This window comes from Aquarana catesbeiana, linkage group LG06 (assembly GCF_042186555.1).
Source record: "Aquarana catesbeiana isolate 2022-GZ linkage group LG06, ASM4218655v1, whole genome shotgun sequence".
NCBI lineage: Eukaryota > Metazoa > Chordata > Amphibia > Anura > Ranidae > Aquarana > Aquarana catesbeiana.
Window position 1 is genome coordinate 142,753,252 of NC_133329.1, and position 13,814 is coordinate 142,767,065.

The window sequence follows — 13,814 nt, forward strand, 5'->3', positions numbered from 1 at the left end:
TATGTAAATACTTGAATGTCCATAGCCAAGCTACAGATTCACTTTAAAGGTGATTTCAGCTTTAGCTGTAGATTTATTCAACCAAGTTTTATTTAAAAAGATGTCCTGCAGGATTCAGCTTTTCATGCTATTAGTCACTGTATAGATAAACCCCAGCTAACCTGAGGTTATCTCTTACACATAAGCAATATATAGCTGGTCACAAACTACTTTTATGGTGATAACATCATATAACATAAAACATCTTATGCTGTGGAATGCAGAAGACCGTAGCCTGTAGACACCAAAAGTTTTATCGTTGTGTAATCTAAACTAACATCTTCTAGTATCTAACTTTGTTTTTCAAAAAATATTGTATATATTTCAGATAGTTCTTATAGTTTTGTATTGTTTTAAAACACTCGATGTAAGATGGTATTCCAATTGAAAGAGAAACTCTAGAACATCTATTTTAAGAATTCACCATTGATTATCTGCCTCTTCTTTTGCAGACATTTCTTGGTGTCATCAACACTCCAGTTATCAAATCCTAAAGTTTTTTTCTGTAGGAGTCTGTTACATTGTTATCACTATCTAGTATATACCTTATATCATAGCAGTCAGTGGAATCTGTCCACTGTTTGATCTGCTAGTAATTGTCCTTCTTCTAACAGGATGGGGACAGGGAAATGGATACCTTTTCTCTATTACATTTCCAACCACAGCTTTCCAATAGCATCCATTTGATTGAAACGAAAACTGCTCCCTAAGGACACAGCTCTTCTAAATACTTCTGCTACACAATACTGTCACTCACATGCCAGTTTATGCAGCAGCTATCTCTGCGATTGATTGATGGCTCTCTGCCACAAGGCAAGCTAGTTCTTGTAGCAATATTGGAAAAAGAAAGTTCCAGTTTATGGAGACTACAATGGCACTAAGAAAAATAAACTTCAAAGTATTAGGAATGCTAGAGTTTTATAAGTCACATCTAATTTGAAAACTTTATTTAATAAGAACTGGCCCCTGAATAAAGTTTCTAGAAAGGCTATTGGCTATACGTCATATAAAGCCAAATACAATTTTCTCTTTTATTTGTATGAAGCATCACTAAGCTAAAAGGGGCAGAATACCCATCAGGTATATAAAAGTATTATTAAAGATGAGACTTTCATTTAGAAACAGCAGTTGGCATTCAGTAAGATTAATAATGGGTTTGGGTCACCAAAAATTAAATCTGATTAAACCACAAATTAACCCATGAATAAAACTTGTAAATTAATCTTCAATGAAGAGTCTCTTCAGATTCATACAATCTTCCCAGACACAGAAAATTATGTTAAATGCACTATGCACAATGTTATATAATGTACATATGTAGTAGTAAACACAATGGGGTTGATTTACTAAAGGCAAATCCACTTGTAAGTACAGTCACTGTAGATCGCTGTAGATCTGAGGGGAAGCTCTGAAATGAGGTGAAGATTTGCTGATTTTATCATCCAATCATGTGCAAGCTAAAATGCTGTTTTTTTATTTTCCTTGCATGTCCCCCTCGGATCTACAGCCACTGCACTACCAAGTGCACTTTTAGTGCACTTTCAAGTGTACTTGCAGTGCACTTGTAGTGCAAAGTGGATGTGTCTTTAGTAAATAACCCCCTATGTATTTTGTTGCAGTTTAGATTTGGGATATTTTCTCCAATGTGGGTGTCAAGTAAGATTTTATGAATTTAACAGTGTCCCTCAATGGAAAAAAAACTTTTTTTTAATACTCTGCTGATGGGTTAATATGCGATTTTTTAATGAGAAATATGAGATTTTAAAGCTGAGCTACAGTTAAGATACGAACGACACAAATTAATGCAGCTCTGTAATCCTTATTACACCATGTAATGTATATTGTACTAGAAAGCAGTGTAAGTAATTGAATATTACTTGGTATCAGCCTCCTCTATGGCAGAGCTCAGACTTCGAAAGGAAGAATCGACAGAAGGAGCTAGTAATGTCTGCTGCAGTGCTAACAAGGGACATGCTGATGGGATAATAAAGCAGAGAGACAAAGAGATGAGCTCATGTACCTATGAGCACTCTCCAGTATCATGCTAAGGAAATGGCAAGACCCATAAGCATCACTTAAAGTGTAACTAAAGGCAAATATTTTTGCCATTTTGGATAGAGTAAGGGAGGGTTATAACCCCTGTCGGATTTTTATTTTGCCATCTAGTGTTTTATTGGGGAGTAGCTAAAACAGGAAGTAAGAGGAAATCTCTCTAAAATTAGGTAATCCTGGTGTGTCACCAGGGTAACCAGAGCTAGTGGCCCCGTTAGAAGAGTAGCCCTCTATTAGTGTTCTGATGTCAACCCAAACTTTTGGATTATACTTTAACTTTCGATAATAACAGTAAACAGGACAAATAGAGACAGCAAATCTTCCTAATGGGGGCACAGACAACAATAAAAACCTGACAGGTGTTCCAATCCCACTCCACTTTAACTAAATCAAAAAAAAAAAAAAAAAGCTTTTGCCTTTAGTAAAACTTAAAAGTGGAGAAAAACACATCAATGTAACTGTTTCCCAAAATAGTTACATTCAATGCATGTCATAAATGATGGCTGTCTCAGTTACTTCTGTTTTCATCAAAATTGTCAATTCATTAAATGGCTGATGTAACAACTGAGCACGTGCAGCTTGATGCCAACCGCACATCAAACAAGCTTCCGTGGCTGTAAAGGATAGGAAGGTTTAGTCAAGCTTTAATACAGCAGATAATAGCTACGTCTTCTTCCTTACTGGATAGTGTTGTTCTGAGTGAGAGGGTTGCATAGAGTGCAGCTTTAATTATGCTTTATAGTTTTTGTGACTCTAACACATTAATAACTATATTGAATTCAATTGTAATCATTGAAACTGGACAACCTATAAGATTACTTCTGATAGGTTGGTTTCAGTTCCTGCACCTTGTGTTTAGTCATTGCACAAGCTGTTATAACCTAAATAATACAGTGTAATAGGCCACTATGCAAAGACATAATATGCTTGTACGTCTCACACCAACTGTACAGTTTTAACATTTACCTATATTGTTTAGTCATCTTTATGAACATTTTTTCTGATTACTGTAAATTACTCCATGTTGTTGTTCTTTATCTTTTCAATTAAACAGTATACCAGGCCAAGAGAAAGCAGGAACAAGCTATTACAGGACACATTTTATATAACTTTGACTGTCTTTATCTTCAGATCTACTGGTCATTTTGGCATGTGGTTAATTAAGGGTTAACCTCCCTGGCGGTATGATTATTTCGGATTTTAGGTGCTGAAAGCGTTACAATTATTTTGCATGGAAATTTGGCGTTCTATATTGTAGGTCTGTAAATCTTAATAACACACTTAAATCTGTCCAAAACAGAGTCTAGTAGATATCCCGGGTATGATAAAGTTTGAAATACAAAAACATAAATTATAATATAATAAATAAAAATAAATAATTAAAAAAAATAAAAAAAAAATAGTAATAAAATACATTTCCCCACAATTCACTATCGCTCAATTCTGCAAGTGTTCTAATTTACTATCGCTGTTTTCTAGCTGGTCTAAAGCCACTTTTGACGTAAAGGGACACTTTTTGGTTGCTATGGACAATCTCCAGTTTCCAGGCAGAAAGAACAGTGTATATCATGTAAAACTGCATGCAGGGCATAGGACAAAGCACTGGGGACAAAAAGGATGTGAAATAATTTCATACAGTACTGTAATCTGTAAGATTACAGTACTGTATGTGTTATGATTTTTACTTTTTTTTTAATTTGCCGCCAGGCTCCGCCCCCGTGCGTCGCGCCGCTCGCAGGGAACGGAGCCTGGCACGGAGAGGCATCGGAGGAGGACGGAGCCCTCGGACACTGCGGGGGACATCGCAGGATCCCGGGGACAAGGTAAGTAACGCCGCCCCAGGATCCTGCAATGCGATCCCGAGTGTGGCTCGGGGTTACCGCTAATGGGCCTGAATTTTAACCCCGAGCCACACTCGGGAAAACCGCCAGGGAGGCTACAGAGACCCTGTCGCCAGCAATGTTTGAGATGCCTGCTTTGTGGTTGCTCAAGCTGGCCTGGGAATCATTATTGTGTCCTGTGTACCACTGACAGAGGGGTTGGTGGTGGGGAACCACATAGTATGGCATGGAACACAAGCATCCAACACTTCCATGGAATACAAGCATCACCACGCATAGCAGCGCTTGAGCATTTTACATATATACTTCCATAAGGGTGTTGGATGTGAAGATTCTGGCATAGCTCTTTTTTTTTGTCAATGACGGGACGCTGTATTATTGCTTATACATTTTATTTCATTATGTGCTCAGTTTTAATTGTTTGGATCCATAACAGGATCACTTTAAATATCAGAAGTAATGCCTGTGTCACTCCAATCTACTATATCATATGGACTGCACAACACAGTTTATTCTGGAACAGATTGTAAAGTACGGCTCCTATTGTGTTATGGATGGTGAGATTATTCCTGGTTAACACAATGTAATGCTCTGAAGAGCAATGGCCATAAACCTGAACTAAGATTCTGATATCTGCACATGTACCTTGATGGCAGGAAAATGGCACGTTGGCTGATGAAGATATGTTATATGTTATATTTTAAAGCAAAAGAATATGTGTTGGGTTATTCAACCTTTTCATTCATTTTTGTCCTGTCTAAGGTATGTAAAGTTATGGTAAATCAGGACTATGAGAGCTGTGTACAATGTAGAAGAACTCATCTGAAGCAGGTGAATCTTTCCTGCTGCTTTCTGAACTGAGACAGCTAGCAAATATCCCCAAGTATGAGTGGAGGTTTACATATGCATGAGCATTAATATTTAATGGGATGTGCATGCAGGTCAGTCATGAGAATATATAAATCGCATTAAACTCTCAGTAGAATAAAGACCTGCAGAGAGAGCTAACAGAAAAATAATAAAATCTATGAATTACTACTACTAATCACTTTTCAAATGTGGTGTTATGTACTAAGACATCATGAAAGAGCAAATATTGTAGTACAGTTAGCAGCACACAATTAAAACACAATGCTTACACAGTGCATTTTTAATTAGAACATATGAAGATAGGCTTCATTACAGTTATAAAATCGGACCTAAATTTACATACACAGATTACCTCTGTTGTAGATCAGTGTCCATTACATATAATAAAAATATATATAACATATTACAAATTTCCTTTGTGCCTGCTACTAAAGATCAAATAATCTGTTAGTGATTTGCCATTAACTTGAAGGACCAATGCAGATCTTGGAAAATATTTTACTGACTCTGCATAACACACAGTCTGCCAAAGATCATGCAAATCCCAACATGTGCATAATCATGAGAATCAGCAAAGTTCAATTTTTTTGGATATCGGATTGGTCCAATGCCAAATTTGTGACAAACCCCATTCGGACTTGCTCATCTTGGATGATATCTTTCTGTATTCCATTCTTCTCTATTCATATTATAGAAGGCAACTTTCAGCAGTCTAACATAATTGAACTGAAGTAGACCTGAACTCAAAAAGTGATTTTTTTTGCCATATTATAGGAAATATCTAGAAATGTTAATTGCAAGACTCTGAAAATGTAGCCATCCCGAATCCCTCTGAATAAATAGCAGTATACTGCCTGATATAGGAGTGTGCCTAGGCACTTCTGTTTTGCAACCTCATACCTGTATATCTGCTGTGTAAGAGACACTATACTGTGACTGCTAGTCTCATTACATCCCCAGTCAACAGGTGGGCAACTCTGACATGAGAAAACAATGCCCTCTACTTGATGGCCCCTATTACACAGAGTAGAACTAGGCATGGTAAGTTAGTAGTTGGGAAAGTATTTGCTGGACGGAGACAACAAGCAAAATTGGTGACTAGCCCTTTGTTTTTAGCTACTTTTTTGGCCAAAGCTTCCAAAAATCAGATTATCTTAAAAAAAACCTCTCATACTTCATTGGAAGTTTAGATGCATTGAGGTGGAAAATAAGCTGATATGGTGTTATAATAAATGCTGACAGCTAAGTTGCCTTCTACAATTTTAATACATTCGCTCTTCAGCATAAGCTGTCCCTTTTGTAAAGAGAAAAATAAAAACACATAACTGTAACACCTAATATTATAAATCAATGGCTTTTTTAATGGCATGGTGCAAAATACATTATCTATTGTTCCAGCAAACAATGGCATGGTTATCAAAGTTGATGGGACCCTGTTTTCTTTTTCCATGCAGATACATGTCTACATGATCTGCATATTTCCGCATATGGCTGGTGCCCTAATAAATATAGCAGAATCCCAAGTCATGAACTATTTACACAACAACGATCTGACACCTGCTTAAATATTCACAGATGATTGTTGGAGGAGTAAAATGGAGGAGATATGGTGGAGAACCCATAAGCAAAAGCCGCCAGGGCCCCAAAGTTAAATACAAAAAACAGAATCAGACTTAGCCTGTCATGCATTGTTTACTGCTCAAAGCTAACAAATGCTTGGCTGTTAATGTTTGTAGCATCTTTGGACTACTTGCACCATATTGTCCACCATATTTCTAAAGTCCACAATAATGGGCAAGAATAACCAATGAGACTTCAGATGCTGAGTTACAGTCCTTCCTGCTGGAATCGATACTGTAATTCAACAGTTGATGTGACATAGGTTGCCCAGACCTGGTCAAGTACACCGAAATACCAACCAGTTACAAAGTGACCCCAGAACGATTAACCATGCTGCTATTATTAATGGAAACTATAGCATGTACATATTTATAGGCAGAAAGCATCATGTGACTTTGGCACTGGCTCATGATGGACCTTTTACAGCAAATATCAATTCATAAACCACATAAAAACAGTTCAGATGGTAGAAAGGTAAAACGAGTTGCAAGAAGCATTAAGCTAAATGTGAATTGAAAGAGGCACAGCTCTAGACAATTGACAAACCAGCCTGTTTTGAACTGTCATTTTGCTAGTGCGGCATGAAAAATAAATATAACAAATACACTCCTTTTTCAGACACTTTTCATTCGTAAACCAAAGTCCGAATTAAATTTAACTTGCTACACTCTGCATCTTTTTTTTTTTTTTTTTTTTTTTTTCCTAAGCAAAGGTAGACAATAGAACAATAACAGAAAGATATCACATAACATAATAATATGAAATGTCCAGTTGGTCTTCCTAGCTATGAAGCCTTGAGAATTTAGATTGCAGGCTTTTTGCGTGAAATGGGTCTGAAAGAATTGTAAATGTTGCTCATAATATTTGTTCCCATTTTTGCATCTGCACTAAAAAAGCAAAACCTGGTTGGTTATTATACCCAATGTAGACACTTCCAGACATTTTTATGTATGAAGCACAGCACAGCTCTATAAAACTATAGAATTTCCAGTTTTCACAGAGACTTGTTGGGTCTTTTGTATGAAAAATGTTGTAAAATCATTTGTTTTTGCAGTCTTTAAGGTAGCAAATGGGCCATATATTGGAAAGTGTCTAAAACAACATACCTTTTTGTTGCCCATGGCAACCAAACACTTACCATTCATATTTCTGTTATAACCCATGATGATGTGATGAGGAATCAAATCAATTGCTAAGAGCAACATAATCATTTTTCATATATGAGACCAATCATAGGTTTAGGCTTAGAATACATAGAGTAGGTGTCAGGCTAAGATGTAGGTTAAATGCAGCAAGCTTTCAGATAAAATGCCCTTTAAGATGCATTTGTGATATGTTTAAGATAGTTTTGAGATGCTTTTACCATGTAATTCCTGTGATTTTACACAGATTTGTGTAGCGAAACAAATGAAAAGCAACACGTTACCAGGTAAATACAACTCTAAATGCAAAAAAGGCTTCATATGTTGGGGATATTTCTGATTGGTGGCTCTGGTTTATGGGTTACAATATACTGCACATTATCATTGTTTTTTGCCTTGTCATATTGAATATCTATTTGATTATCTTATTGCGTTTGAACAGAACTGCATATGATAATTCTCAGAAGATGGGTAAATCAGTTGGCATTGGTGGATTTTTATAGTGAGTTGGTGGTAGGTAGCACTAGAAATGTCCCTCTCAAAGATATCATGATCATACCAGTATCATCCACCCAGCCTGAAGTGTTCGTACACAGTTTAAACACAAATCTTGTGAGTGCTCCACACATAAAAGAAAATGATCATTTAGCAGACAAGATAGTTTACATGGGATAGTTGACATTGTTTTTTTATGTATTTTTTCATCCTGGTAGGCCAATGTAGTAACAGTTCCTTAAATCCAATCTGAAACATTGCATTGGGTGCACATTCTTACACACAGCTCTGACAGTACAAAGCAAGCAATGGATATGACAAAACAATACAAATTATTTTAGCTGTACAGTTCATAAGAACTAATCAGTTTTTTTTATTTAGTGTTGATGGATTGAGGCTGCATTACTGTGGTAAGAGTTTATAAAAAAGTTACTGCTCTAAAGCTATTGAGGCTGAACTGGGGAAGAAGAGTTGATGTTTCTAGGACCCACTCTTCTTATGGTTATATCACCTTAAACTCAATATAGATTGGAAAAAGGACAAGTGCACAAGTGCATTCCCCTTGACTATTTGTCATAATACATGCATTAGCTATGACCAGGATAATATATAGCAGGATCTGGCCACTGTTTTGTAAGCTTTGCCCAGTTGTCTGCCACCATTTCAACCTCTCCAGTGCCACCTGAGTATAGCTATATTGTTAAATGTTACTATAGTATATGTGTACTTTCGACCTGCCATCTTCAAAATGAACCAGGCAACCCAAAAGACTTGCATTCATCCAGTCTGGAAGGTGGATCATCTGCTCCCTCTAACACCTTTGACTGGTAGTAACCGTAGAATGAGCCCACTGACCTAGTCTGTTCAACAAAAAAAAATACAGTTTGCAGTGAAACACTTGCAGTGTGGAAGTGCATTAAACACATTTTGGGATACTTCTGGAGACCCTGACCTAAGTTATTATCTAACTGGGTTCTATAGTTTTTGCAAATGTTCATTTATTAGTAACTCTACTATAATTATTATCCACAACTATTTTATAGCAGCAATTTACTATTCAATAGCTTTGATCAATATATGACTTAGATTGATCAATATAAACTAATACAGGGATGCTCACTGAGCAGTTCTTTCAGCAAAAATAACTCTTGAAACAAGTAAAAGTCATCTTGTGAAAAGCACACTGCTATTGCAGGTCTTCTACAGCTGTTTCTTGATTGTCTATCCCTGCTTTTTTGTAGGCAACGGCCTACAAAAAAACAGCATGATGCTGTTTTGAGTGCAGCTTACACCACAAAGAAGGTCTCATGAAAACTTGGAAGTTTTCAAGAGACAACTCAGATAGGTAAGAAATCATTAGCCCAATGGAGAATTCCTTTAAAGGAATTAACCATGTTATATTAAACAATATTTTTAGAATTATTAATTATTTCATATATAATATTAAATAGCAGCACTGACAGAGTTTTAATAAAAATCTTTAGAAATTTCTTTACCCTTCATCTGCAAATAATTTATTTACACAATTTGGAGCATTTAAATGTTCATAAATATATATCTATATATATCTTTTCTTTAAAATTGAATTAACAAAATGATTTGCATTGATTTGTACTACAGATTCTAAACATGTAAAAACATGCTACAGTGAATATATCCAGAGGTGAGCCAGGTGGTTGTTATGTCTGTCAAGGAGGAGACAGTTAAGCCACATTATCACCTATAAGGGCATTGGAGGATATCTTTAATAAATATAAATCTTTCTTATAAAAACAAAGATATTACTGTTGAACGGAATAGAATTAATTCCACAACTGCAATACTGCTTAGTTTTGGGGACATAATTAAGGCGAGCAGATATGGACTGGCAGTCTTGCAGTTCTGGCACTGGCCAGCAGGACTGTTGTGTCTGATATTATTAGTATTTATAGGCAGTTGTCAGTTGGTGAGCATTTCGTAGCCTCAAGTCAATATGCACAGTCCACATCTGACCACCAAATACTGTATATTCATTTAATGTTGTTGCTGATATTTAAGGCTTTTTCACACGTCTGTACTTTGCAAAGTTTGCTCATCAGCTCCTTTATGTTATATCAAAGGTGCTTTTTATTTCTGAAAGAAATGCCCAGAAAAGGGGTAGGAACCAAACTGTCCTTTTTTTTGAGCAGTTTTTTTTTCAAAATATGTTTTTGGAACACCCACTCAATTAAAGTGAGTCTACACAAATAGTATGGCAAGTTTTGTATAGCATACCTATTTCTTTTCTTTTTTATTTTGCTATACTTCTGTCATACTTTGTTGACTGTTATACGTAACACTCTCTTTCAAACTGCTTCAAATTCAATCCAATTTTCCTTGTAAGAAACTACACTATTCACTCATTAGCTGTTTTATGGGGTCAAAGTATCAGATCCAATTGAACAAAATGGTGTTTTTGCACACTATCTTAAATTAATATTATCAGTCAGAAAGATATTAGGATCAGAAAACTTTTAGGGCTATCTACAATAAATACTGTGTTACCTTAAAGAGGAAGTAAAGTCTTCCTCTTTAATTGTACCTACAGGTAAGCCTATCGTAAGGCTTACCTGTAGGTACTGTAAATACCTCCTAAACTTGCACTGTTTAGGAGATACTTACTATATACGCTGCCGCCATCGTCATCAGCGCAGGCGCATTGAAGGAATGCACCTCTTGTGTCGCTTCTTCAGGACCCGTGCCATGATCAGCGGTATCGCGTGCATGCGCAGGAGTGACGTCATCGCAGCTCTGGCCAATCACAGCGCACCCGAGAGTAACTCCAGGAAAGATGTCGGCTGTAAGAACGGAATGCATGTGGCACTGCAGGGCATCGTTCTAAGGTAAGTATTTCATAATGAGCTAGTATGCAATGCATACTAGCTCATCATGCTTTTGTCTTGCAGTTTTTTGGGTTTTTTCAAACTTTTTTTTCGGAGGTTTACAACCTCTTTAAGGCTAAAACATCTTTACTGGTTAATGAAGTTACCAAATGTAACTGTTTTCAACTACTGAATGACCTGTCATATTTTATGTTAATTTTTTTTATAAATAGACTCAGCTATCTATAGGTATTAGAGCTCTATAACAGTTATAAATTATATTAAGTGAGACTGAATTTTGTAATGTTGTGACTATATCCCTTCTGATACTTTTGCATGGAACCAGGGTACACATATCCTTACTTGTCAAAATGCAACCACCTATAATATTAAATCTGAACTTAAAAGACCCCTATTATATGCTAACACGTATAATGAAAAAAGAGAACATTATGTAAAAGAGCCAATAATTTCATTGACTCCTATATGTATATAAAAAAAACACACATATAGAGAAAGTTAGCTTTCTCAAAGTTCCATATTTGGAGGGAATGTCCCTCTTTTGGAACCAAATTCATCTGTCCCTCATTGCTGCTTAGTTGTGTCTCTTTTAGTATAAAGGAAAAGTAGAAGTACAAAAAGCCCTTGTGGGTTTAACCAATACTTTTTTGTGTATTCATTCCTTGTGGCCAGCGTAACTGGGGGTGACACATGGGAAGTCAGCATGTGTTTGACAATATTGCTCCCTAATAAAGCACTTTCACTTTAACTTTTGGATAATCTCTTTAAATTTTGATATATTTATCCACAAATGATAATAAAGTATCTATTATATAAAGCAGTTTATGAAAATGATATAATTATGTAATAAAATAAGCATATTTGTTTAATGATCCCTTTACAATTTGTAGATAGTTAAATGGAGTAATCTGTAAATATTTATGTCTCTTCTAGGATTTTAATGGCTTTTGAAGGACACAGGAATTTAAAATGGCAAGGCTCCAGTTACCCTCTGGATGTAAGCACTGATAGCACAACCTCATGTGGCTTTTTATTTTAGCAATAAGATCCACTTTAGCTGCAACTAACGGTTTTTCATGGGTTTAAAAAAAAAAAATCATCTGAGCAAATAAGTGCATTGTAGGATAGGTAACCTCCTTAGAGATGGTCTCCAAAAAGGTGGGCACTTAAGTGTAATGTGTTTTGGCTATAAATCTATCAAACGCTCTTCACATGGCTCCAAGGGTAATTTTGTTGCTCCTCCAAAAACATCGACATTGTTATCGGCCCATGGGATGATGTTGCCAGGCATGTTGGTGGAGCAGTTGGATATGTTGACTATGTCTTCTGTTTTTAGAACACGGTCCCATATATTAAACTGGCTTAACTCTCCAACAAAGGCTTGCGTGGCATCAAATCTTCCTCCAACCGTATCCTTTAGAGGAAAAATAAAATAATATTTGTATTTTGTTAGTACCAATTTGTAACAATAAAGTACTGTACTTTGAAGACTATTGCCTCATTTCCACTGAGCGGATCGGTTCGGGTTGGTTCAGTACAGTACACTATTTTGAGTGTTTACACTATGAAAGCAGCCCATACAACCGAGCCATACCGCACCATTCATGGTCCTGCTTCAGATGTGGGGCCATAGAAAATGGTACGGTACGGTTACTGGCATCACATGATACATTCCACTGATTGGCGGACAGAAAAAACATCAATGCTCACGTCAAAGGCATTTTTTCTAAACCCTGTATGGCCCCTGGCAGTCCGACTTGCAGTGGAAACGCTCACCTTAATAGGCCGGACCATTCTAACCCTTCCAAATTGTATCGACAAAAACCGTTCCGCTCAAGTGGAAACGAGGCATATATTATATAATAATAATATTAATAAATTAGAAATAGATTTTAATAATATTGATCATCAATAACTTTAACTATGAGTACACTTTATTTAGAATATTATGTAAAATTGTATTATACTATATCATTTATAATATCTATTGTTATAAAATATATTACAAACATTATTATTATTATATTGAAACAGGGGAATGCAGGTATTTGTCACACCCAGAAGTAAGTATTACTAATCTTATTTTACAAAGCACTTCAAAAGGTCAATTTAATTTAACTTTCACGCTGGGGCGGTGAGGGCGTCGGCGGTAAAGTGCTGCTAGTTTTAGCTGCGCTTTACCGTTGTTTTAGCTAGCGGCCAAAGAAGGGGTTAATAGTGCCCGTGTAGCGCCGCTGCCGAAGCGCTTTGCAGGCACTTCGGCAGTGCTGCCCAGGCATTCCAATGGGCAGGGGCGGTGGAGGAGCGGTGTATACACTGCTCCTAAACTGCCCCAAAGATGCTGCTTGCAGGACTTTTTTTAATGTCCTGCAAGTGCACTGCTCCAGTCTGAAAGCACTTGGGCTTTCACACTGGAGTGACAGGAGAAGCACATTACAGGTGCTAAAAAAAAAAAAACACCTGTAAAGCTCCTCAGTGTGAAAGTGGCTTAAGGGCTACTGCTTATAAGAGAATGTACCAAGGTTTGCATATGTTTTAATGGTCAGGACTAAATAAACACATTTTTTATTTATAGTTTTTGTTAGGTAAATGTGAAATATTACATAAAACCATTTAGTATTTTCATTTTCAAGCCACTAGTTGCTCAGAAGAAATAGTTTCTAGTCTTCTATCACTACCTTTATAGTCACATTATCTAAACCCCAGCACTAGTGTCTCAACAATGCACTCATATTAGGAGTGGAATGCAATGCAGGCAGAGCTCTCCCCTCCAATCCCCCCCCCCCTCCCTTCTGCATAATCTGTCAGGGGAATATATGTGCCATTAAAGTGGTTCTAAAGGCAGAAGATTTTTGTACCTTAATGCCTTCTAAGAATTAAGCTAAAAAAACCTT

General features: G+C 36.5%; 1 protein-coding gene across 1 annotated transcript in view; it reads right to left on the reverse strand.

Moving 5' to 3' along the window:
* Nucleotides 1–5,067: 5,067 nt before the first annotated feature.
* NPTX2 (neuronal pentraxin 2) overlaps nt 5,068–13,814 on the reverse strand; it is a 65,585-nt gene continuing 56,838 nt past the window's right edge. Inside the window, exon 5 of the mRNA XM_073590997.1 lies at nt 5,068–12,334. Coding sequence (XP_073447098.1) covers nt 12,107–12,334 — 228 coding nt within the window. The 3' untranslated portion in view covers nt 5,068–12,106. The remainder of the gene's footprint in view (nt 12,335–13,814) is intronic.